This window comes from Stylophora pistillata, chromosome 4 (assembly GCF_964205215.1).
Source record: "Stylophora pistillata chromosome 4, jaStyPist1.2, whole genome shotgun sequence".
NCBI lineage: Eukaryota > Metazoa > Cnidaria > Anthozoa > Scleractinia > Pocilloporidae > Stylophora > Stylophora pistillata.
Genome location: NC_142522.1, coordinates 26,742,252 through 26,768,755, shown reverse-complemented (window position 1 = coordinate 26,768,755; position 26,504 = coordinate 26,742,252). Strand labels below are relative to the sequence as shown.

Genomic DNA, 26,504 nt, shown 5'->3' with positions numbered 1-26,504 from the left:
AACCTCCGGTAGTGAAAATGTAATTTATTCCATTTTCACTGCATTAATTTGCAATAGGACTAGAAAGGAACATACGAACCATTCGAGCTAGTCCACCTTCCCACCCATCCCACCCCAGGGGAGGACATCCCTCACACAGTTTATGGGAATTCAACGTCTCCTACCCCAATCCTGCAGGAGACGGGACCTCCATTTGTTCGTCCCTATCCTAGAAGACTAGAATATCTAACCATTTCTTGATGTAAAAGAAAGGTAGCAAATTCTTCTCAATTATTTTAAGACCTTGAGTGTTGGTCCGGCCGGGACACGAACCCTCGACCTTCCGCACAACAGTCCAGCGCACTATCCATTAGGCCAACTGGGCGGCGGTGGGCTGACTGGGCTCACTTTACTTAACGCCTAGTTGCCGCTTTTGGGGAGGCAATGGAGAGAGTTTGCCGCAAAATAGAATAATTTTCGACTGTTTTTTCAAAGCAAACCGTAATAAGCAGCGTATCTGCGCTCGTTCAAGGCAGTTTATGTCATTGTTTTCGAAATAAACCAGGAAAAACTCAATCACATCGTACTGTAGTCTTAAATGTGACTGTGAAACCGCAAGTTTACTTCATCGACTTTTCATTAACGCACTCTATTTAGGCAGAACAGCTCAACCCATACAATGGCAAGGAGAGTTTCATAATATCAAATAATGATAGTGGGTCAAAGGTGAGCCAGAGCAAACGGAATAAAGGACCGAAGATTTTATTGTCAGCGTCTCAACATGTACGAAATCACAACAGTTAAAGCTCCTCAAAGAAAATGCGACACACCCCAAAAATGAACACTATTCCATGATTGCAATTCCACTAACATTTTCTAACCAGACCCACACCGTCATAACCATAAATTAATGAGCAAATTAATGGCTGCCTTCTTTAAGTTTTCCGTGAGTTAGTGATCTAGAGATAATTAAAAACCCGACATACAGAGAATATCACTGACTAAAGGCATACTGCCCACCTGAGTAAACTTACTTCAAAGAAAAAGTAAAATGCTTTAACCCTTTAAGCAAATACGAAACAATTCCAAGAAGCTCAGGTTCCCCCGACGCTCGTTAACAATCGCCAAACATTAGGTTTAGTAGCTATTTTTTAATTCCGTACTCGTCAACCTTAGAGGTTAGGGCCCTCTTAAATCTATGGAATCAAAGACGAATTGGAAAAGAAAGGTTGGATTTTAACTTAGGTATGTAAAATTTAAAGCGAACCTAAATCATGGATATATGTTACCTACATCAAAATGTGCTGTAACGCGATTACTTTTTACTCATTATGTTTAAGCCACAAAAAGTAGTGACAACAAAGTACTTTAAATTACAAGCCACAGATTCTGTGACTATGTAGATGTAAGCTGTCCAAGAGTTGTTATCTAACTGTAGAACCTCATTCTCTACTCAATATTGCGTTATTCTAATAGAGACGACGGAAAAATCAAGATTCTGCCCTGCCGAGTTTTCAAGAAATTTTCTTTTGGGCTCAACTTATTTCTACGCTCTTGATTCAAAAACTGCAGAGGTATACACTGACGGACGGGGAAATCTTAAGGAGCTCACGAACTCAGCACTTATTGCTGGTGTATTGCACAGCATTCCCGGTGACTGCTAATGAACTGGTATTAAAGCTCCAAGTGCAGTAATAATTGAGCTGGGTATACGCGTGTTCCCACACCCGCTGCCCTCATGGAAACCACTTAGTATTGGTCACGTTGAACCTCACTTAGGATTTAAACTGAATTATCAGGTGTCCTTCTGTTGGTGTTTCTTCTGCTCCTGCAGCAGCTGCTGCAGAGGGGACATGCCCTCCGACGGAGGAGTGAAGTCAGAACCCCAAATGGACTGCAATGCAAAAAGTTAATAAGTCACCATTTGACAAAACTTTATATCAGCACACTTCCTTTGATGGCCAGATAATCCACAACAATTTTCAGTGGGGGAATTTTTTTCTATCGTAAGCTTTGCTCACCTCTCAAGTTTGGGTCTATAGTGTAAAAAATTAAGCTTGAGGGGTTGTGTAGAGTAACATCGTTCAGTGCATTTAATTTCGTAGAGTATAAGCCATAGGAAGGTAGACTTGTTGGCTTTTAACATAGCCCAGCGAGGGAGTTGAGCCACAGACAAAGAGCCACAAGAAAACAAAAAGTTACAAGACCACTCCTTAATTAACCAATGGGTCTCAATATAATCAAGCATGATGGTGGCATAACCATATCATTTTGTGTGCCTGGGAGGAGAAACACATTTCATTTGTTTATCTCAACAACAAAAACAACAACCACAACGAGCTTCAATCAAACTTTTCGAGGTCACAGACCGTTCGCCCAAACAAAAACCGTCATCTCAAGAAATCTCACTCGTACAAACAACACATTTTACAACGGAACAACAACAACAAAAAAAAACATTACGTGTAATCCATGTGCTCCAGGACTTGTTCCACCACTACCACTGGCACTCGATGAATTTGGTGCCCAGACCCCAGAACTCCATCCGCCACCGTAACCAAATCCACCAAAAGGGGATTGGGAAGGAGAGTTGAAATTTCCCTGTATCGCAGCTGGGGGGAAACTGGTTCCAAAGCTGGTCGGTCTGCGGTTCTCAGGAACTGGGGGAGTAGGCAGAGTGGGTGGAAATACAGAGTTGCTTCCAGTGGCCGAAGGCAAGTGGTCAGTCGGGGATACACGGTGATGCGAAGGCTTGGAAACAGGTCTTGGGGAAGGGTGATCTGCAGGTGGTAAAAAGTCCAATTATTTATTTAATAATTGAATAGATTTTCTTAATTCCTCTCGTAATTTACCCGCAGACAAAGGATGGTGGGGAAACCAACGAGATACGAGGATTTAAAAAATTATCGAAAATACCAGCCGATTCTATTTATTCATCCAATTCTCTCCTGAAATCTGATAAAAAAAAAACCCTTCATTGTGGCTACGGTCAATTTTACTGTAAGGAGGAGTTATTGTTTCATCAGAATAACACCATTGTTTTGATGAATTGGTCGATTCACAACACCTGCTACCTTGAAAATCTTTCAATCTTACAAGAAGAAAAGGTTATACCTGGTTGAGACAGAGCCGCAGAAGTCAAGGGTACGTTCCACCCCGACTGGAACAGTGAGTACTGCGCTACTGTGGAGGGAGAGGGTGGAACAATTCCCGCTGAAGTCTGAACTACATCTAATGGGCCCTTGAACAAGGAGCTGTTGATTGAAACAAGAAGCAAATACGTGTGAAGCATCACGCAACTAAACAAAGCAGCACTGGTTAAACGTGGTCTGTACTCTTATCGACAACGGCAAATGGGCCAGTCAGATTGCGACATTAGAATCAATTGTGGTAAAAAATTAATTTATAACTACAGTCCTAAATATCACTTGACGCTAAACCGTTTTGACAGAAGGCAAAGGTCATTTGACTGTAGCACAACAACACTGCATCTCTAAACGACTCTTTTCAACACAATTTAATTCTAAATGCTAGGCGACAAGTAATTTCCAAGTTTACTTGACTCTCGCGGTAAGGTCTTTCAGAGTCTTCTTAGCTGGTGTGAAATGGGCGATACACCTTACGACTACACCATGAGATAGATACCCCTTAACTATCACATGAATTCCTATTTAGGCCCCATTCCACTGAATGATATCTAGTCTCTCACAAATAATATTAAGTGTACCTCCCGTGATGCGTAAATGTTCGGCTCGAGAGAAAATAGACCTGCCGGGGATGTCTGTATGAGCATAACTCGCGCAACAGGACTAGTTGCATGGACGCTGGGGTTCGTTCAGTTTCTTAGTTACTTCGATCCCCTCTTATCGACAAATATGGAAATATCGTAAACAGTGTAGAACTGATTGAGATACTACGTTTCGGATGTTTAAAGATACTCCTACCTTGTTTCAGCGAAGGGTGTCCCTGCTGGGGTCGTCTGGAAATAAAAAGTTATTCAAATTACCAATCAAAAGTTACCGCTACAAAGCGGTTGTCATAGTAAAAAAAAGTAATATTTGATGCGATTTATTTTTAACCTTAAAACGTATTTCTCTGAAAAAGTCAGTTAAAAAATCTCTACAGTGCTGAAATTGATCATCCATTTAGTAAGTGAATTCTTAACATGCAGTAACTTTCTTTATTATCCAAAAGAAAACTGCATAAGGCACATTTACAAATAATGGTCTTCGAGAGAAAATTCACCTCTGCGCTTGTACAAGTCCCATACCTTGTTCAGGTTGGGCAAAGAAGCCAGAAGCTTTTGCCCAGCAGACTCTAAATCAATGTCTTGGGGTGACTTTGGAAACTTCTCTTCCTACGATGAAACAAAGAAACTCTGTCTTCATTGAGCCGTTCCGCACAATTCAAACCATAATTGAACTGAAGATACATGACCTGAGTACCTACCTCTTCGATGGGTGATGAAGTGTTTATCTTCAGGGAGAAGTTAGACAAGCCAGTTGTGAGATCCTCCAATTTAGACAACACACTAAAAATAACAAAAACACAAAACACAACAAAAGAATGAAATTCAGCTGCTAAGATACTGAGAGCGTACTTTAACCCTTTCACTTCCATGATCTGATTAGTAATTCTCCTTACTTACTTCCACACAATTCTTATGATGTTAGTTCTGAGGATTTGGTATTGGATCAACTGATAATCCCATTATTGATATTTTTCTTTAATCTCATCACCTGTATGCTTGATATTGTATTGATATTGTAAGGTTTTCTTGTGAGTTTCATTTCCTTGAGTTCTATTTGTCCAATTTGATTACTATGGCTTTGCATTTACGACACATAATCGAAACACGCTCAATGATCATTTTACCGAAAAGCTCTAATTCTTACCAAGGGGCGTTATTAACCAGACGATTTCCAAACCTGAGCAGCCTACCAACTCTATGCACAGACTCATCTTCAGGTCTTGTCCTCTTCATACTGTAAGTTAGTTTCCTACAAACGAAAGAACGAAACGAACTGTATCAATCTGTTTTTGTCGTTACAATTTCCAGAGAACTTGAAAGTTCTACGAGGAACTCTCGCGATATTCTGAACTACAAGTCGGACGTAAGCTTTGAGAACTAAAACACTTAAATTTGATGAATTTGTAAATTTATGAAGTTAAACACCTTATCCATAGTTAATAGAGGGGAGATAATGAAGATAATGAAGTAACTGGAGACGTTCTTCCTTACGCTGTACACCCTAACACCAGTATGCATATTCTCCATCCTGTTCTCTTTCACATTTCCTTACAAGTGCTTACAAGGAAAATTTGTTCAACGATAAAGAGCTCAATTAGTTAGTGATCATTTCCTTTATTCTCGTGACCTAAATGTGTGATTCAGGGTTGATGTTGTTAGGAGAAATGAGATGCTAGTCAGGGTCAAAACAGCATTTACAGCAATGGATTCATAAAGCAAAACAACCGTCGGTCTTGATAGCAGTAAAAAAAAAACAAAAAAACAAAAAAACAAAAAAACAACAGCAAAAAACCGAAATGAGTATCGTGATTCACGTTTTCGTGCTGGGTAATGATTTCGTAATCCCCTTGTCTGTTGGGATGGAAACTGACTCAGTTCCAGGCCGGTATGTAGCCAATCTGAACTCAAATTTGATGAGTAACCCATATGTTTGACAAGGAAATGTCCTACACATACCTCTGACTGACCCTAAGAGGTAGGAAGCTCTGCAGTTCCCAGTCTTCGTGAAGAGGAAGATCTATAAACAAAACATCAACTACTGCGAATAAAGGGAAATTTCACAACTACAGATAACTAATTTTAGAAGAGATTTTTTATATCGATAACTTTACATATTACCTAAAGTCTCATAAACTTTCACACTAATATAATTTCAGTCAGATGAGTTCCCTGCCAATCGCAGCTAGAAACCGCGTTCTTTATAAATTTTTTAAAATATTCACGCTATTGAGTGTCAAAAGAAATCCAAAGCAACACAAGGTTTGTTCCACTAAGCTTTCTAATTGATCTAGTAGGACTTCTTCAACCAATCAGATGAAAGGCTCAGGTCAATCATGACAGGGATATTCCTGTTTAACCACACTTGAAGCCGATTCTGAGTAGTGTTAACTTTGAATTCTCAAGGGCTTCTTCCCGTATTTCCCTTTGTTCTTATTACTCTGGAAACTTCATCAAAAAGTGCTCTAACTCATGGATTGGGTTTCCATTATAAAACAAAAAATGCGCTAGTTAAATAGCTGAAAACTCACCCATTTTCTCTGGAAGATGAGGGTGTGTCACTTGAAACAAGTTTAACAATGCTGCAAAGTCCTCCCACACCCTAAGAATTTAACAGTCATGTGAATATAATTTCTACCAGAATTCAACAGACATGATGGTAAATCATACAAACCTTCTACTGAAAAGGAAGTGTTTCTTTTTTTGTCAATACAAAAGCACAAATCAAGCTGAACATAAGTGACGTCACTAATTGTACTAAGAAACAACTAGCCAAGAGATGAAAATTGTTGAAAATTAAATGAAAAAAAAAAATTCAAATGGTATCATAATTGTAGATTATATACTTTTTTAATGGTGGATCAGTCAAGCAGTAGAATAGTCTTAACACCACCACCAAATGTACAAGGTGAAGAAGCTAAACGCCCCCTCCACAAAATAACTTACTTGGTCTTCTTGAGCAGCTGTCCATTCCAGGTGTTAGGAGATGAGCCCATCATCCACTGGCATAACAGGTTCAAAGCTGGCAGCACATGACATTCTGCTGCAGACTGTTCCTTGGATGGGTAATTTTCACACACATGAAGAACAAGGGTATCAAATAGCTCCACTGGAAGAACAATAAAAATTGGTCAGTCACACCCTTCATTTAGGTAAATGTTTTAGCGCACATGAAATCTGCACTTTTCAGGAGCCTCGAGTTAGTCAAAACCACATTTTTTCTGTTCATTTTGCCCTACATGTTCAAGGAGGAATCAGTGTTAGTGTGAGGTTTAAGACATAAACTTTAGGGCATTTAGAGTGTTGGTTTTGTAGAAGGATGAACACTAGTTGACAAGAAAACCTTTAGAACATGGATGAGAACAAAAATTAATCTCTCCTCTAATGTGAGCCCAGGTCCAGGGATCAAACCAGGCAAAACAGTGACAGTGGCATGCTCACACCACATCAAATCACATCCATCTTGTGCACAGTGTAACTAAGTAATCATGACTTATAAATGCATGAACCATCTTGCCCCTAGTTACTTGAGTGATAAGTTTGTTAAGAGATCGGACATTCATAATCGTAGGACATGAAATTGTGAAGCTCTACAGATTCTATTAAGAGTCACATTCTTGCAAACAGTTATTAGTTTTGATATAATTAGTTATACCAATGTAAATAGTCATTAGTTTTTGATATTATTAATCTAATGAAGCTATGTAAATAGATGCTGAAAAGCCCCTTGGGGAGTACCTATTAAAGTTTTCATTTCGTAGCCTAGTTGTCAAACAACCATTAGGCTGGATTTTTTAACAAAATCAATTTTCTTTAATGCAACATCATAAACAAAAAATTCACAATGTATATACTACAGAAAAATTTGGAGTGGTAGCTTTGATTAAGAGGGACTTCATATCCATTTGTCTTTTTGAACCGGGATAAATACAATGAGCATCTACTGATAGATACCTGTGAACTCCAGAGTCATTTGCCAGCACTCCTAGATGGAAAAAAGAAGAGCAAAACATGAATCAACTCATACAATCCATTTTCAGCCCATTGCAGCCATCTTTCACAATGTTACCATTTTACATTCATGTATCAACAGAGCATGCATGTACATACAGAAACAGGAAAATTTTATTCTTAGCATTCGAATATGACCTGATAAATGGCAAAACATTTATTTACTAAACAACAGTGTGATCTGCTTTTTGAACATTTGTCCACTTGAGAGGATACGTCAGACATGTATGCCCTGAATTCTTTTTGTATTCTATAATTATTATCTGAGTGTCTATTTTTGAAAAATAATATTTCAATTTTTTCTTCAACAAATCAGCCAAGATAGACTATCATTTTTCTAAGAATATAAGTCACATCAAACTAATCATTCTGTAAACCTCTTCATCTTTGCCAATGCAATCAAAGTCCTCCAGATCATCTCCCCCTCCTGTTCTGATGTGCCACAAAACAAATACTGTGATTGTTACCAATTTGGTAAGGAACTCAGAGGTAAATTTGTCCTCCTTCAAGATCCCCTGGATATAAAAACAAATAACTAGTAAATATTAAATAAATCTGAAGGATGCATAGAGACAGTCTTAAAGACTATAAAGGAAGAAATAAATTTAATCATTTCATATATTTTTTTAAAAAACATTTCAGTTAACTCACTCACTTTAAATGCAGCAACAACTCGATCTTTCAGAACTCTTGCTTGATCAAAATCTGTTAGGCACAAAATCATGAAAACGTGATGGGTGAATTGATGACACTGCGTTAAGTTAAATACCCATAATAATAACATAACGAAAGCAAAGCGTGCGATCTGATTGGTCAATTCAGCATCCTCCATTTGCCCATGGGTGTACGCTGCTGACGTGAGCAAATGCAAAGACTATTTTTCTGCGCGCACTTGTTTATTTCTGGTCACATAAGATTTGTTAAATAAAAGGGAACTCTTTTGCTACAATGTATCAGTGTTATGTTATAAAACAAATGGTAAACACCACAGCATACACTATTGAGTTATGGATGCACTTGGGAGGTTTGCTAAGCACTCACAAGAAGCTAGAGTCGCTCTCGGCTATCGCCTCGCGCGACTCTTACGCTTCTTTCGTGCTTAGCAACCTCCCGCGTGCATCCATAACTCAGTAGTGTACGCTGTGGTGTTTACCATTTGTTAAATACAACTTAACATTAACATTACCTACATTGCCCTGTGTTCCCAAGGGTATGACATGGGAACAATTATATTACTTTTCAAGGAAACGGAGAAAAAAAAAATTCTCTACCTTGAGCAAGATACATAAGGCCATGAAATTGTAGGAAAATATGGTTAAACTCTGCCTTAGATATGTCTGCAATGCCATCTCTAAAAAAAAAGATAATGCAAATTGACCACACATAAAAATCTACTGTAAGCTGTGAACATGTAAAGTTTAAATTCAACATTTTTCAGTTCACATTTGACATCAGATGAAATTCAATGCATCGACTTTTGATTCGTTGATATTTAGTCACTATTATCTATCATAGACTGAAATGTTCTGTGCAACAATAATTTTAATGACTATTTCATCATACATAGTAAATAAAATCAATACAAAACTCTTTCATGAAACATTTACCACTTCCCTTACCTTGTATTATGCCTTGCCACCACTTTGCTCAGTGTTTTGTGAAGATTTGTTGAAGCAGCTGGGAATGGGTTCTTAACAGCAATGCTGAAAAAAATATTATTTAAACACAGCTAGTACAGGATAAATTGCAAAATGCTGGTCGATCATTCATGTCCTTCACCTTCTGGTCGGCCTCGATCCTGCCATGAGGGATTTGGAGCTTCAACCACGTTATTTTCATTTAAAATAGTTGTTAAACAGTGTTTTTGTTCACTGTATGGTTCAATGAAAGGACAGACAGAGGAATGGTCAATTAAGTATAACTATTGTCAAAATTGCCATTAGGATTACTTTTAATCAGTGTTATTAATTACCATGATTAGAATTAATGTACTGTCAATATTGTTGTTAGGATTATATTAACGCGATAATTACCATCATCGTAATGAGACAAAAAATCAACTAAATAACAGACTCTAAAAGGTCACTATCACTGATATATATATGTATTACATTAAATATTGATTCCACATATACCGGTAGCTTATAATTACCTCCTACAGTAGTAATAAACAGTGGCCAGCTCATCTCCTTTACCACTTGCTAGAATGGCCAGCTGGTTGTATGGTTGACCTGGTAAATATTTATTAAGTAACACGTCAGACACAAATGCATTTTATAAAACAATTTGAAACAGCCGAATTGCTGATAGTGTCAATTCACTGTTGGTAATGTATATACTGTAGCTTCCATCCACTTATTTCCATGACCTTTTAAGTAAGTCTTCCATCTTTTCAATTAGAACCAATTCTAAAGAGCATATGTTTTCATTTACCATTTGATGGTACTAATACAAGTGCATGATGGTAAAACACTTCAGCCTGCTCAGGGTCATCACAATAACGAGCTGCGCAAGAGAGAGAGAAGAAATAAAATGTTTAATTCCCAAAAAAAAAAAAAAAAACCAATTAAGCCAGCCAGAAGGAGTCATTTAAAAAAAGTAAACAAAAGGTGTCTCAGTATCACATCTACAAAAAAAATTGAGCCTTTCCACTAAATACAATCAGTCTCCTGTGCTGCAAAGTTCCCTGGTCTTGCAGATCAGTGGTAAATGGGGTTAAAATATAGAAATGAATATTAATAGCACATTACAGGTACAATACATTATCCCAAAATGTGCCAATAAAACCTTGCTTCCTTTGAAATATTTGGCTTGGATTACCAATTCAAGAATGTTCAAGTCTGGCAACCATATATATCTGGAAAGTATACTTGGTTTTATGGAATCAACATCACATCACTTCTGTCAGTAAGTGATTGAGTTCAAATCAAAATGGTGTATAATAAGTCCAAAAGGCACAATTTTGATCAGGAAATTTACCAATATCTCCTAAGTGGACAAGACAGTCTTGGCAGATGTAATAGCAAGACTGAGTGTGAGGCTTCTTCACTGGACTACTGTTTCCATTGATTTCTGGAATGAAAGTACCAAAGAAAAATTTCAGACATAGAGTAACACACTTTGCACTAATGGTTGGTGTGATGGACAACAGATGTAGAGGCTGGGTCCATATTTGGACCCTGGCTTGGGTCAGAGAGTCTTGGGCAAGATATCAATCCTTTACACTCTAACATTGGTATTCATTTTCTCGACACTTCTCTTTCGGCCTTAACTTTGGTAATGTTCACAAGAGTTGTTTCATTGACAATCAATAGCTTCTTTATAGTTGGCAACCATTTCTTGCATTCTTGTGACCTTACTGTTTGATTAAAAGATGATAATTATTGTAAGAAGAAATCAGATACTAGTAAGGCCTTTTGATGCTTCTCTCCACTCACAAAGGAAAAGGTAATAGACCCAAACCAACGAAAGTGTGTAAATGGCTGCCTTAATATGAAATGCTTGGAAAGGTCTGGAATAGAATGGTGACCCAATTGCTAAGGAGCCACTTCTTGCTGAGGAAATCAGAATGAGCTGCAGCAGCAGCTGTGTGAGCCAGTCTCAGAAGCAGACATTTTACACAAGTCCTACCTTCAAGAATACCCAACTGTGATGACCTGACATGACCAGGAATGTCTAGCCTGTATGTCAGGCACAACTCCTGCAACAGCTATGAAGAAAAACACAGAATTAACATTCAGTCATGTAGAACTGTGATGTTCAAAATCATCCCAATCATTTCCCATTTACATGATAATGTCATGCATGTTTCGGAATTAACAAATGGTAAACACCACAGCGTACACTATTGAGTTATGGATGCACGTGGGAGGTTGCTAAGCATGAAAGAAGCGTAAGAGTCGCTCGAGGCGATAGCCGAGAGCGGCTCTAGCTTCTTGAGTGCTTAGCAAACCTCCCAAGTGCATCCATAACTCAATAGTGTACGATGTGGTGTTTACCATTTGTTTTTTGACATAACATTGATACACTGTAGCTAAAGAGTTCCCTTTTATTTAACAAATCTTACGCGACCAGAAACAACAAGCGTGCGTGTAAAAATAGTCTTTGCATTTGCTCACATCAGCAGTATACACCCATGGGCAAATGGGGGACACTAAATTGACCAATCAGAGCGCGCACTTTACTTTGGTTATGTTATAAATAACTACATATTCCAAAAAAAATATAACTGACATATACCAAGAAAAATGTTTTTGCTGCATTAGAAATTACTGGAAAAGAGCCACAAAATAATTAATTCTTTACATACCTGAATATAGAAGCCACTAGCAGCTTCAAGAAACAGGGTTAAAACCGCCTGGACCTCCACTTTTTTTGGGCCCTAACATTCAGCATTCATTTTCAAATTAACATCATTCATAACAAGAAATGGATCAAAGAATTTTATCTGCTTTGATTTTATTAAACATTCTCCCATCTTATAGCTATAAATTTCCTAGAGAATTATGTGAGAGAGTTTGGTATTGTGTCAAGCAAACATCTTTGACTCCCATAACTTGTTTTTTTTTGTATAAAATATTAAGACTTAAGCTTCAAAAACCAGTGAAAATTTTCAACACTGTGGTAACCAGGGCATTTCACCATCACCTCTGAAAAATGCACTGGCCATTCTAAATGCTTGTGGCTCAATTTTCAGCTTCAAAGCATGGCATTGGCTGCCTACTTTGTATCACAGTCTAGTCACTTAAAATCTATATTTTTGATAACCCTGACTGTGGGAATGTTTTATGTGTTAAGAACAGTCACAATTATTGTAGGTAGGGACATGCAGGTCATTCAGTTTGTTTTGATCTTGCTTATAGCAATATTTCACAAATATTTCCAGTGTTCTGTGTATGAAATTCTCTTGCGTCTTTAAAGGGCTAACTAATATGTATTGTGATCAATGTGTAATAAAGTCTTAACAATCACTTCCCAAAATCAAAAAGGTGAAATTTATACTGTAATTACATGGACCTACCTTCCTTTCCTTTGTTTGATGCCTTAAAAAGTCAACCTGGCTTTTAAAAGCACTGTTCCACCTAAAAATTCAAGGATAACATAAATTAGTTTAGTTCAAATTGTTAATCTTGAATATCTACAAAGCTTGAAAACGATTTATTTTAGTAACCTATAGAGAAATAAAACTGTTAGTGTTAGATGTTGAGTGGCTCTTGGAGATAAACAAAATAATGAAATAAATCATTTGCTACATCATTTGAATTGGCAATTAATACTTGCATTTTGAAAACATGAAAGAAATATTAGTTATAAGAATTTCACAAAGAACTTACAGGTCTTGCTCCACCTTCTTGTCCAACGCAGACTCAAGGTCTGTCAACAGGATACTTTTATACAAATCCTGCAGTCTGGCAAAAAAAAAAAAAAAAAACCATCTGATGAAATAGTTATCGTAATTAGAAATTTCCTTCTACCCTTAATTTATGAAACTTCAATCTATGATTGACAACATATTTGTATTAACAGGTTAGAAAATGAATTCAAAATGTCTGGTCTCCCCAAGTAGTACCCCTTTGTGTGACATGAAGAAAATTTGGGGCCACTAGAGATTTTTCTGGGCCACTGGAAATTTTCCAAAAACTTTGGCAAAGATTAGGAAAAAAAATTAATCTTAAATTATTTCTGAAGGGACAGAAGGGTGTCTAGAGTCAGTCAGTCAATCAATCAATCAATGCATCAATCTTCCAAACTTCATTTTTGACATCTTACATCTAAGAGCTGTTGGCTTATTCTACACATTGTTGATGTGCATATTAATTTCACTGTTAAAATATACTGCAAGTAATGGAACTGGCCTATTCACATGTAGAATTACATTAAAAAATAGCCATGATGACAAGGTATCTTTGTTTAAGCAGCCCATTACATTGCCAGTTCCAACAACAAAATTTCGTTCTAGCTTAAGGTGAAATTGTTTTTAAAATTACCTTTGCCTAGACTGCCACCCTTCGCTGCCAACAATAAAATCTTCAACACTGCCTGAAGAAAAATAACTCGCGTAAGTTAGCTGTCTTTCATATCTGTGATTATTAAATGGGAAAGATTTCCGTATAACCCCATACCAATCAAAAACAAAGCCGTAGTCCCAAAGGAAATCTGTTGTTTTGCCTCTGCTTTCCTTTATCCAAGAATTGAATGCATAATCAAGTATGGGGTTATACGGAATTCTTGCCGGAAACTTCTGGCAGAGGGAAATAAGGCGTATTATCCAAAAAATAACTGAGCCAAGATAAAACCCAAACTGAAGTGGAAGTACTTTCCGCAAGGTCTACACGAGATAAATTAATGCCTCATATGAAGGAGGTAGCACGGACGAAACCAACAAATTCCTTGAGAGCTCAAACAGCTGACGGTCAAGCTTAGAGCATAACCCAACTGCACACAAAATAATTGTTTAGTGACTTGACGATAAAAAAGTTGTCACTTTGTTTTGTACTAAAAGTTACTTAAACACATCGGATCATTATTTCATTTCCTACTTGTTTTTATAGTTATCATTATCCTCTTTGAGTTGAGAACTTTTAAAGAAACTCACAGACACCTCACTGGGGTTATTAATACAAAACCAAAAGATATCAAGTTTGTTTCGAGCCTTAAGACGCTCAAACTCACAGAGTAACGTAAAGAATACGATAACACTCGAATATTAAATTCAAGAAATAGAGTTCTCATATTTTAAAATCCGTAACGCAAGCTCTTAAAAAAAAACCTCTTAGCTCTAATTGTAAACAAAAAAGGAAAACAAATTATAAAAAAATTGCAACTGTTTTCCGCATATACAAAACTTACTTTTCAAAGCGGCTTTCAAAGTTTCCGCTTGCCTGTTGAAAACAAAAGTGGCACGATAAAACAATGAATATTTAAGCATAATTTTTATAAGTATTATTTAACAAAATTCAAAATGTAAAACTGAAATTTTTTACCGTAAAACTTGGGCGACCGACCCAAGGATCGGCGCCATGTTCAGATCATCATTCCGCTGGCCCAAGTTACTTCACCGCGGTCTCGTTCAAAATTTGACACCTGTCCCCTTTCCCAGGAATCTTTTCGTTGTTGACAGGACGACCGAGGCGCGTTTTGGCTTTTATAAGTTATGCTAGTAAAAGTAGCATATTATGCTAGTAGTATTGCCTTTTTTTGGCGAAATTATGCTAAAATTATGCTCGTTTTTCCAAATTATGCCCCTTTTTTAAAATTATGCTCTTTGAGAAAATTGCATATAAGTCCAAAAAATACATTTTTTAATTAGAAGCCGTTGGTCTACAAGAAAGAACGAAACAAATCCACGATGAAATTTAAATAAACATGTGGTTCATGTTAACATGCATACTAGTACTAGACTATACATGGCCTACAATGTAACTTCCGTTTCCGGTGCACCCCAGACCTGGGCTCAGACCGTTTCACACGCCGCTCAGTGATTCACAGTGAACTACAAATGCTACTACCTGAACTAAAACTTAAAACATCGAACAACGTCACCAAGTGCTTGGGAGTAGAGATGAACAATGATCAAATTGTAGAATCAAAAATGATCCGATAATTATCAAAATATGCGAATTATGCTAGCATTGCTACTTGGCAGAAATTATGCCAGTTTGCTCAAATTATACCAAAAATTATGCTAAATCTATAAAGGCCTAGGCGCGTATCCAGGACTGTTTTTGCGCTCTGTGCGTGGGCGTGTGTATGACTTCGTTTCTTTCGGCTGAAAAATAAAAATTACATGTATACTGATGACATAACAACAATATATGCAAATGTCTAATTTCTCTTTAAATATCACCCCCCCTGAATAACACAATTAACTGACGTCACGAGAATAAATATATCTTATTAACCAAGCGCGAGGGCCGTACTGGGAGAATATCGGCCCGAGGTCTTGACAGTAAGGACCGAGCGCCGATATTCTTCCAGTACGGTCCCGAGCAAGCTTGGTTAATAAGAGATTTATAATACGACTGAAGTTCAAAGGGACACAAGTGCGGTATCATTCGGGACCATTTGGGACAGTACCCGGTCCAATACTGAGAGAATATCGACCGGCAATAGAGCATTTTGATTGGTTGATTTTAGTTATTGGCCCTCTGACTGCCCGAGTCGTGTAATAAAAGAAATGATCACCTTCTTGGGGATGATATTAGAAGATTGAGGGTTTTGTTCCTCACTGTTTTGGTTAGGATCGTAGACTTCTCTCTAGCCTGCTTATCTCGTGGCCTTTTCAATCGTGGCTCGTATATTATTAGTCTGTCAGTCATGTCAGTCTGGTGCTTTTGTCAAGAACTGTCGTTCTTGACAAAAACTTTCGTCCCCGACAAAAAAATATGCCTTTTATACCTAGGATTAGAATTTTTGACTCTGTGACTTATACCTATGCAAACCTTGAAATGAAAGACTATGTAAAAATATATATCTCGGCTTATGATTGATTCAAATCTTTCATGGAAATACCATATAGAATCTATCGGCCACAAAATTAGCAAGTCAATAGGAATTATTACCAAGATTCGACATTATGTCCCGCGTCGTGTCTTACTTTCAGTTTACAATTCCCTAATTGTCCTTTATTTAACTTATGGTATTTGTGCTTGGGGAAATTGTGCCGTGACATTTCAAAATAAGATCGTAATTCTACAAAAACGGGCCTTACGTCTTATTCATTTCAGTAAGTCTAAGGAGTACACCGTACCCTCCTTTCTCAAATCGAATTGTCTTCCCCAACCTAGCCAATTTTTCAAAGATTGTAGCTACTTATTGTATGATATCAACAGACAGACAGCACCAGTTAGTATACTCAATCAGTTTACTGAAAACAAGTCAGATTCGGCATAACTACAGAACAAGATCAGTCTCTAGTGACTCGTATTTTGTCGAATTCTCTAGAAAAGATAAAATGTATGCTTCTTTCTCGAGAATTGGTGCCCAAATTTGGAACTCTATCCCCTATTCGCGGATTAAACAACTCAGTCAAACGTTCGTCTTTTCGTAAAAAGATAAAGGAGTTACTACTAAATTTTTTTACGGTCAGAAGATGATTATGTCGAAGTCTCCGGTCTTATTAAGTTATTTAATACTTTAGGTTAGCCTCTTTTCGTAATCTCAATATACTTGCTCTGTTTTATGCTTATGTTTATGCTTATGTTTTATGTTTTATGCTTTATGTTTTACTGCTGAGTAGTGTTTTCATTGTTAGTCCATAGATAAATCCTGTACTTGTAAACTGTCCTTAGATCTCCCCGCCTCGATTAGTTCATAAGCTATTTGCGGGGAGAAACCAATGTACTTAGCCATATTTCTAATCTTAAATAAATTGCTGTTTTGTTTTGTTTTGTTTTAATCTAGTTCTATTTTATTGTTGCCTAGTTTGATCAATTTTAATTAAAGGTGGCAAAAAAAAAAAAAGTTAACTGTGAGAGGAAGCCGTGTACTCCTTTATTGCTTTGGGTCGAGCAAGAAAAACAAAGGACACAATAACATAGGCAAGGCTCAGAGTGGCTTAAAAGGGTTCTATGTTGCGTGCCATCTTGGTCCAGTGATGACATATTTATAAAAAATGGTATTTGAAGTGCATGTGTGGAATACAATTTGCTCTGAAATCATACGCGTAATTTGAAATCAAAGGTACAATTGCAGACTTTAATTGCACGACACGAAGTTCAGTTACCACTTGATTACATCCATTTTGAGATAGAAATTTTCAGTCGCTCAAATACAGGATTTTTTAAAGGCTGATAGTTTCGAAAGAAACTGTTTGGGGCTGCGTCGATGGGGGTAACGAAATAATTTGGATATATTAACAAAGTTGAAATGGTAAATTGGCCACCGTAACGATTACAAAAGCTGACGTTTCGATCGTTAGCCCTTCGTCGGAGCGAATAGAGGAATTATGGGTTGCGTGTGCTTTTAAAGGCAGAAAATGGAGCTACGTTAGAATTCGAAAATGGAGCTACGTTAGAAAATGGAGCTACGTTAGAATTCGAAAATGGAGCTACGTTGGAAAATGGAGCTACGTTAACGTAGCTCCATTTTCTGCCTTTAAAAGCACACACAACCCACAATTCCTCTATTCGCTCCGACGAAGGGCTAACGCTCAAAACGTCAGCTTTTGTAATCGTTACGGTGGCCAATTTACCATTTCAACTTTGTTGATATATCCAAATTACAGGATTTTTTAGTCTGTTTGATATTTCATTGATCCAGTACTGAGCTGACTTGTAAAAAAGTTGCAATTGTCGTCTCTCAGTTCCCTGCAATTTGATTGGTTACTTTAAACAAGCCTTGAATTCTCGCTTGCTGGGAAAAAGATGCGATTTAGAACAAAAAAATTGGTGCGATTCACCAGTGAGAGAGCCAATCAGATCACAAGGATCACCAGTGATTTCAAAATGCATAGATGTAATAAATGATAAAATGACCTGGTATGCTCCCCTTCCGTTGTCGTTGTGTTTTCAACGGCGCGTTTGTAGAAACTTGGCGTCAACGACATAATCTTTAAGAAAGACTGCTGTGCAAGAAATAAGAATCACTTCTTTATAATAGGTCGGAGATAATGGCGAACAGATGAATGTAAAGATTTATTTTCAGTACAATAGATATATAATAAAACAAGGTATGATAATGAATAAATAGGTTATATTTTCGTTTAGGTGGAACTAAGATACGAATTTGATTTAGGCGAGGAAGAACCCGTTATATGCATTTGGTTTAAAATTGTTTTATACTTAAGCTGACGAAATTTCGTGGTCCGCCGTACCCTTGGAAATGTAAAGAGAACGTAAAAGGTTTCGCTTCTACTTTGATCTTAATGAGCAGCCTAGCCCTGTCATTTATGCCTGCCGGGTGCAAAAGAAAAGTTGCGGCGAGAAATCTAGAAAGAGGAGCCTCTCTCTGTCCGGATTTACCGCTCTACACACCCTGTCTTCCCGAAGTCCTTTTTCGCTCGCTCACGTTTTACTTCTGATCCTATCAGTAGATATCTTAAAAGTTGCTTACGTCTTGGTTGAAAGTCGTTTCGTGCAATGTGCACTTAGTCAGCTACGACGTATTCTTAATAAATGAGAAATTACGCGTCAATGTTACATGGTAACTAGTGGCACGATTTTCAGATGACTGTTCAAAGTGGCAAAGACATATGTCGATTTCAACAATTCAGCCAGAACGCTTCTGATCAGTGCAGAAAATGAAGCCATGACAATTTAAGGTGAACAGTATCTTTCGCTCTTCGCTGTGTGTGCTATCTGTCACGCCAGAACACGTCTTTCCCGTCAAGTGTAACGGTGCGTGACACAGAGAAGGTCCGATAACTAAAGTCCGGCTCAAACGTAATATATCTCTACTTTGGCTTTCAAACAGTCGGATCAAAATCATTATGTCATCAAAAAATAAATTCCAAAAAGCACGATTAAGAACTCGATTATTCCAAAAGTGTCTTTACCCTTTGGTTCAATATCGTAACCCCATTCCACACTCTAACTGTTACATTGTTAACAAAAAGAAACAAAGAAGAACATTCTGACTGCATCTGAATTAGAAAAAGTACGTTAAACTTGTGTACTTGTGGAGGTGCTTAGTTCCTAAAATCCTCCCTCAGCTTCCCTTGCGGGAGTCTTGTTTAATTTGGCATACGCTACTCGTGCGCAAAGAAATACCTTTAGTTAGTTCCTCCTATCGCCTTAAAATGCAGTCTGACTTCATGATTTTTGTTTTCTTTCGATTGCATTAAAAATAAAAAAATCGTATGTAAGAATACAGAACTGTCCGTAAAGGATGATAGAATTATGTTGACGTCCTTAAATGTCTATCTTCGTCTGACCCGCTTCCTTCAGCCTTATTACGATCATCATCATCGTCATCATCATCATCGTCGTCGTCGTCGTCGTCATCATCATTTCTTCTGGGATCTTCCCTATTTTCTTTGGCATTAGGGTCTCTACAAGCGCATGATTCTAATGGTTCGCACAAAGGCGAAATGCGAACCATCCTGTCACTGGTAGTTGATTGACAGCAGTCTCCATCATCCCAGCGACAGTGTGCATTATTGTTCTGCGAATCACACCAACCGTCTTTCATGTACCTCTTACGACAACTGGGAACACATCGCAAGCTCGAGGGATCTGGAGACCAGTCGAGTTTCCTGGTGCATAGTAAGGACACGTGCCAGTTACCTTCGTCACCCTGCGAAATGAAAAATTGGGTGTTATCCTGGCGTTTTCTTACAGTACATATTGATGGACAGGGGGTCCACTATCTTTCCATTTAAAACAGCAACCTTCACAATAGCGTTTCCGGCAAACACTATTTACCCCGCATCTTCCACAAATATTAATGCTACTGGGACCAGGTGTCGTCCAATTTGGTCTGTTATCAAACGAGTGATTGACAAAATCGGACGACAGCGAAGCGGAAGTCCGATTTTCCCGTCACGATTAGACAGTTGGACGCACGCAGTCATGTTAACAGTAAGTCGACACTGCTAACAAAATTTTAGCAACAAACTGGCCATCGAATACACGTTTTCATTAAATGAAAACAACAGTTACAGTAACTCGGCAAAAGGCATGACAACTGCTCGTGCACTAACGCATAGACTTATATTGCTTAGAGCTTTCTGGATCTGATTGTTTAACTCTAGCCTAGAACATGAAAAAGGTACGGAAGGAACGATCAGCCAAAGTGTAGCATACAAATGAAAAGCGTTAAACTGTGAAATTAAATTCTTACAATTTTCACAACATCATCCGTGGAAGTTTTGCAGCTAGGCTTGCATGAGCTTCCAGGGAAGTTATCATCGCAATGAAAGACGATCCCCTCTGCTTCGGGCTTGGAACACTGGCCAGCTGTAATACAACGCTTCAGAGGTTCACTCCACTTTCCAGTTTCTTCACACTTGACTTGGTGAACCTGAACATAGGATTGTCCAAAGAAAGTGAGATTAAATTTCATATTTAGCAAGAGTGTATATATCGACATAAGGGCATTCACATTTTATCATCTTTGCAAGGTTAGGAAATTTATATCTACTTCAACCCCAGTTTCCATTTCCATCTCATTTTCATCTCGACAAGGAGTTTTTCAGGGGTCGTTTCGGCCACAACTGACCAAGTTGGACAGTTTACAATCTCGAGCCCAAGGTCATTTTGGTGCCTTGTCAGTGGTATAGTCCCCAGGACAACAGAGGCTGGATTCAAATCCGAATGCAAACGTGAATGTGAAAGAATAGATAAAATTTTATTTTTCGGAATAACCATTTGCGCCATAAAGTGTCGAAAGATTCCTCTGCTGTTATAATCAGAGGGGAAAAATATGTTGACAGTTTTTTTAAGATAAAAGTGCTGCGCACCTCTTGTCCTGGACAAAAACTCCTGCAAACACTTCCCATGGAGTTATCATTGGAACAATTATACCACATGGCAAAAACAGGGATGGATGGACACATGATAGGCTCGCATACAGGCTGTGTCCACTGACCACTCTTAGTACAGCGCATCTTGAAGATCTTTCTCTCGTCTCTCTCTTTCACCCTATAGCCAGGCTTACACTGATATTTACAGGATGTGCCTGGAAGTAGAGTTCTTTTGCTTTCAGAGCAGTCGTTATGGAGAGGAAAGCTGTTTGCAGGAGTTTCAGGGTGGGGACACGTCATGACACAGTGCGCTGTTTGCGCGGACCATTTTCCGTCTTCTTCGCACGTCACGCTTCCTTCTCCTCGGCTCATTTTAGTCCGCGGTGCGCACTTTATGGAGCATTTCTTACCAAACGTTTGACCGTGAGGGCAGTCTAAGAGCAAATAGGTATACTGATGTTAAAGTCGCTATAGGAGCAAAGCGTAAAGGAGTGTGGCCAATATAACGTTATTGTCCTTATGGAAAACCTCCACCGACGACCTAAAGGTTAAGCTGAATATTAGAGTTTGGTGTCAAATAAGGAAGACATCCTGTCATGAACACTGTATGTATTTTTCGTCAAGACTTGTTGACGTTACCAAAGGCAGCAAAGAAAGCAAAAGAAGCTAAATGATAACGAAAATTAATTTTCTGTCAGACGCTAAGCTCCACGAGATGAACGACTGAGCTCAGTTCTGACCACTTTAAAAATAAATACGATAATCTCATTACCACCTTATTCCCAGGCCCTCTCTTTCCTTTAGGAACGAGAGAACCTTGGGACAGAGCTCACACCATCGACATTTTAACCTAATAAAGTAAGAGTTTTCATCACTAACCCGCCTTTCCGTTAGGAATTCTTGGCACGCCACAGTTGACAGGCACACAAGCCGTATTGATCCCTTCCCATTTCTTATTCAAACAAATCATCTTGAAAGGTTTGGAAGGTCGGTACCCCGGCTTACAAGTCACTGTACAAGTCTGCCCCTCAACAGTCCCCTCACATACGACGTTGCCATGTTTGACCACAGGTTTTTGACCACAAGATGGCCTCTCACAGTCGTATTTGTGACAGTGTTGTGTATGGGGACTAAAAACCTCGTCCGATTTGCATCTTGTCATCTCTACTACATCGAACTGCGATCTAGAGCGCAGGGCTACGGCAGCTATACTAATGAAAGGAGACGTGAAGCTGATATTCACCCTCCGGACGTAAAAGAATGGCTCTGTCATGTCATGATAAACTGGGATGACTGCTGGATTCGTCTTACATGAAATGTTCGTTTTCTGGTTTCCCGCGGACATGACACGACCATTCGTGTCCACCAGCTCAACTTTGACAACTTTGACATTGTCATTAAAATCATATTCTGCTTTCCCTTCGGAGCCGAGGTAAAGCACTATTGCAGCAGGCACGACCGAACGGTTGAAGGTGACCTCCAGCCAGTAGTTACCATCCCTGAAGAGGGTGTCCATTCCCTTGCAAGGACCCCACGCGAATTGATACTCTTCGTTAAAACTGCCATGACAAACCTGTGCAAGGATATAATAATTTCAATCAGACTTCGCACGAAACAAAGTAGCTCATCGACTTACAATTTCGAAATCTTTAAATTGGTTGTGAATAAGAGACATTTCTCTACTTTTCTTCAAGTTTCTGCAAATAAACAAAATCTAAATTGCCATAAAAGTAACTCAGACTGTAAGCTCATTCTGCTCCCAAATTCTCCAAGCTGGGAATTTCAGATATTTTCCTAATCACCACATCAGTCATGTTTTATTATCAAAATAACCCTTTGCCCCATTGCTTCTCAATCTTATTTTTGTTAAAAAAAAAAAGCCAAATTCACTGTTGTGGCACCAGAACAGCCTGTACCTATTAATGGTAATAATTCTCTACCAACATCATTTAAATTTAGAACTTTCTTCTTGTACCAGTCACTCGTTGGTGAAGTCTTCTTAGCTTTAAGACGAAAATGCTAGGGCTTTCCCTAAAAATAATCATTGAATTGACCGAGCCGCACATTTGCAGTACTTTTTTTTTTTAAAAATATATTGTTGTAAGGGAGATGGCCTCTCCCTTAAGCTCGTTAGTTTCTTGAGGTCTCCTCGCCTTATTATTATCATGATGATGTAAATTTATTTATCGTTAGCGTTAAAAAGAAATGATAACCGATCTATTTGATGTTATAATTCAATACCAGGTCAAAAGGCGGTGGTCCCAACACGACGCTTTCTGGGGGGCATCTACTCTCACGGTAAGTGGGGTTTACTGTCACGGACGCAGCCCATTGATCTTCAAACCCTTCAGGAGTGTAAAACCCACAATCCTTGATGCTTGTTTTTTTCTCAAAGTCTTCACAGGTTCCGTCTCCATCATGGCGATAGCACAAACTTGGATGACCTGGAAAAATTCAAATTTCTCAGTTTCAAACATCACCCATGGATTACGGAAGGTTCGAAAAATTTTCATTGATCTTCAATTATCATTTCTTGTAACCACCAAATCGATTAGAGAGGGCGTGGTGTTGTTGTTACACATAATTAAGCACCAAATTAATATATAGATTTAGCCAAGCCTAAAAGCGGAGCTCTCAAGTTCGTAATATTAATGATAACATAAAAGATGTGCATTTGCCAAGACTCGCCTGAGACACCCCTTCCTTCGTTTTGATAGTCTCCCCTACCCTACCCGTGCAATCTGAGGGCACGTACGTACGCTCGGTCAGTCACGTGACAACCAAACGAAAAGAGGTTAACCATATTCCACGGGTATGGGGCTCTGCCCCACGCGCGCGAAACGCGCGTGGGAGTCCCGCTATGAATCTAATGTCTTAAGGTGGCACCAGTTTCCTCGCGCGGGGAACAGGTCACTCTGCGTGACGCGCGCGATAGAGAAACGTGCGAAAGAAGCGCGAAATCAAAAGATGAAATTCAAAACAAAGATGAAGGCGCGTGGAATTTTTTCTACTTTTGTGAGAAGTTTACCTAAGAGCTTGTATTTGATGTGTTGAGCGACTACTATGAACGCAGGAGATAGAAACTAAGATAAAGAAGACGAGTTTTGGAGAAGTAAAGGTTGCTTCACTTCATATTTAAAAGAAATATTCAACCGATATGAAATCTTGCGACGGCGAAAAAAGAAGAACTCAAGTGAAGGATAATCTACCTGAAGTGGAAGAAGACTTTGAAACTTAAAGGAGAATAATATGATATAGCCAGAAGTCGTGTGTAGGATTTTTTAGATGAGCCCGGGAGGCAATCTTTGACAGCTGTTTAATGATTTTCTTAATTAGCAGTAAACGTCTCTAAACATCAGATCGTAGGCGCGCGCGCGAGCACACGCAATTGTCAGCGGTAGCTATAACAGATCATGAGCAAATGTCGATCTTATAGAATCCAGATTTTTAAATGCGCGAGAACGCGCGTGGAAATTGCTAAACTCACGAAAGCTATTGCATGAAAACAAGTCCTGTGACCCCTTCTTTTATTGTTCCAATATGATAATAACGTCGAAAGGAATCATCAGAAAAAAAACTAGAAAATTCTACGGAAGGAAATTTGCGGTGTCTGAAAATTGCCTTTTTTCTAGATTTTCTGAAATTCCGCTCCGTATAATTTTTCATAAATCTTTGTGTATTTTCCTTTTCAAGTGCCAAAAGCAATTACTGAAAAAAATCATGGTGTCACCGGGTTAGTTTTCGAATTATTTAAGCCATAAGCTAAAAACTGTGTCTGAATAAGCCTATGAAAGCGTTGCCATAGAAACTGCTAGTGACGAAATGACACCTATTTTTGGATAACCAATGATTATATAATTCAACCCCGTAAAAGTGTTCAACTGGCCTTGGTCAGTCTTTCTGTTGTATTCTTTCAAAGTTACAAAACATCAAAAAGACGAAAACCAGTACGAGACACCTTAATTACTGTCCTTTGGCACTGACAGGCAATACATCAAAATTCCGGATGTCAGTATCAGAGCAACTGTGCAGCTACCCCCCCTTCCATTAACCAACATTAACCCTAACTTGTTATCAGTTAACTGTTGTTTGCCTAAGGGAGGGGTGGGTGCATAGGTTGATTTACTTATTGATTTACATATTGATTTACTTATTTTACCACACGAGAGAACTCGAGGACACTGGGGAATAAACTGGAGAGTTCAAGGCTAAAATTAGAGCTTCTTTTGCTAGAACCTCTTCTAAGCATATCCCTACAAGTGGCTTTGCACACATCTTTAAGTCGATCCATCACTGTGTGGGGCATAACGCTTCCCCGCGTGCAGTTCCATTTATTACTGTGTAGAGGTATTCAACCGAGTAAGTTTTTTTCTTTCATCCGATTATAAAATACTAATCACTAGATGCATGGCAAGTATGCAACGTCTCTGGACAAATGCTAAATATAATGATTCTTTGTCAGACAAGTTGAGCTGAGGAGTTAATCTGGTCATTCTGTAAATTTTAATCACAACTCTTACCCTTAAGCTTTTCGCTTCCAAGATCAACTAATTGCCCCTGGATACATTGCATCGTTAGCTTGTCATGGGGCTGAATGTTTTGTTGCCTTTAAAAATGATTACCTGATGTATAATTTGTTGGCTTTTTTTTTTTAAAGCGTTTACTTTGATTCACAGATTTAGTTCCAAACCTCTCCCGGGATCGCTAGCTCCCACTTCTTCGGCCAGTACCAGTAACGTCCCGGTTTAAACTATTTCTGGCTACCTCTCTATTTAACATTTTTATATAAAATTTACATTTCGGAAGTCAAATAGTGGAAACATTTGGCCAACTTAAGCTGAAAGGGTGGGTCAAAGTCCAGGCAGCAAAAAATGGTCGTGCAGAGTACTCCAGCGCTGAATTTTTTAAATTTTTCGAAACAGTTCCAAATTTATCAAACGACAATGTCTAAGAACATCACGGACGAAACCTTTGTAACCTCAGAGGCTGGCACTTTGGTGTGCACTAAAGCAATAAGAGGCTAGATATCTGGGACGGGTGACGGACTTTTTCGCTCGCAGCTTCGCTACCCATCAGTTGGCGCACACAAAACTGCCAGCTACAGAAAATACACCTTTGTCATCACTTGTGAACTGAATGCCTGAAGACCACCGTGTTGGTTTCGAACAGTGTGTGCATGCCTTTAGCCAATCAAAAACGTCGTCAATAGCAAACGCTAAAAGCCGGAAAGGATTCATTTCAACCATTTATAATACTGGATTATGTTTCATTCTTATACATATTCCAGAGTTATGCTCTTCCCAAAATCTGTTGTGTAATTCTAAGAAAATGAAGAGCAAACAGACAGAGTGCAACAACTGGCAC

At 38.5% G+C, this 26,504-nt stretch overlaps 2 protein-coding genes across 6 annotated transcripts in view; both read right to left on the bottom strand.

Annotated features, from left to right (window-relative positions):
• Window positions 1-725: 725 nt before the first annotated feature.
• On the bottom strand, window positions 726-14,824 carry LOC111340358 (nonsense-mediated mRNA decay factor SMG7). 2 transcript variants are annotated; one of them, XM_022947197.2, is made up of 25 exons: window positions 14,722-14,824; window positions 14,588-14,619; window positions 13,726-13,777; window positions 13,072-13,146; window positions 12,759-12,819; window positions 12,048-12,119; window positions 11,369-11,447; window positions 10,718-10,810; window positions 10,172-10,243; window positions 9,891-9,969; window positions 9,358-9,441; window positions 9,010-9,089; window positions 8,394-8,443; window positions 8,116-8,253; window positions 7,682-7,712; window positions 6,674-6,836; window positions 6,259-6,329; window positions 5,687-5,747; window positions 4,875-4,979; window positions 4,429-4,510; window positions 4,250-4,336; window positions 3,924-3,958; window positions 3,094-3,233; window positions 2,443-2,759; window positions 726-1,873 (listed from the first exon to the last, which is right to left on the bottom strand). In XM_022947197.2, the coding sequence occupies exons 1-25, from the start codon at window positions 14,757-14,759 to the stop codon at window positions 1,775-1,777; spliced, it is 2,196 nt and encodes a 731-aa protein (XP_022802932.2). In that variant the 5' UTR covers window positions 14,760-14,824; the 3' UTR covers window positions 726-1,774. The 2 variants fall into 2 exon arrangements, with proteins under 2 accessions (XP_022802932.2, XP_088611946.1); XM_088755820.1 differs by having other exon boundaries at window positions 1,633-1,873; window positions 5,687-5,765.
• A 3,528-nt stretch (window positions 14,825-18,352) lies between these two features.
• The window catches only part of LOC111339858 (pappalysin-1), a 27,801-nt gene continuing 19,649 nt past the window's right edge, over window positions 18,353-26,504 (bottom strand). For all 4 annotated transcript variants that reach the window (XM_022946607.2, XM_022946594.2, XM_022946601.2 and 1 more), the window contains exons 4-8: window positions 23,382-23,584; window positions 22,020-22,713; window positions 21,138-21,574; window positions 20,519-20,698; window positions 18,353-19,972 (exon numbers count right to left, since the gene is read on the bottom strand). In XM_022946607.2, the coding sequence (XP_022802342.1) occupies window positions 19,574-19,972; window positions 20,519-20,698; window positions 21,138-21,574; window positions 22,020-22,713; window positions 23,382-23,584 (1,913 nt within the window). In that variant the 3' untranslated portion in view covers window positions 18,353-19,573. The remainder of the gene's footprint in view (window positions 19,973-20,518; window positions 20,699-21,137; window positions 21,575-22,019; window positions 22,714-23,381; window positions 23,585-26,504) is intronic.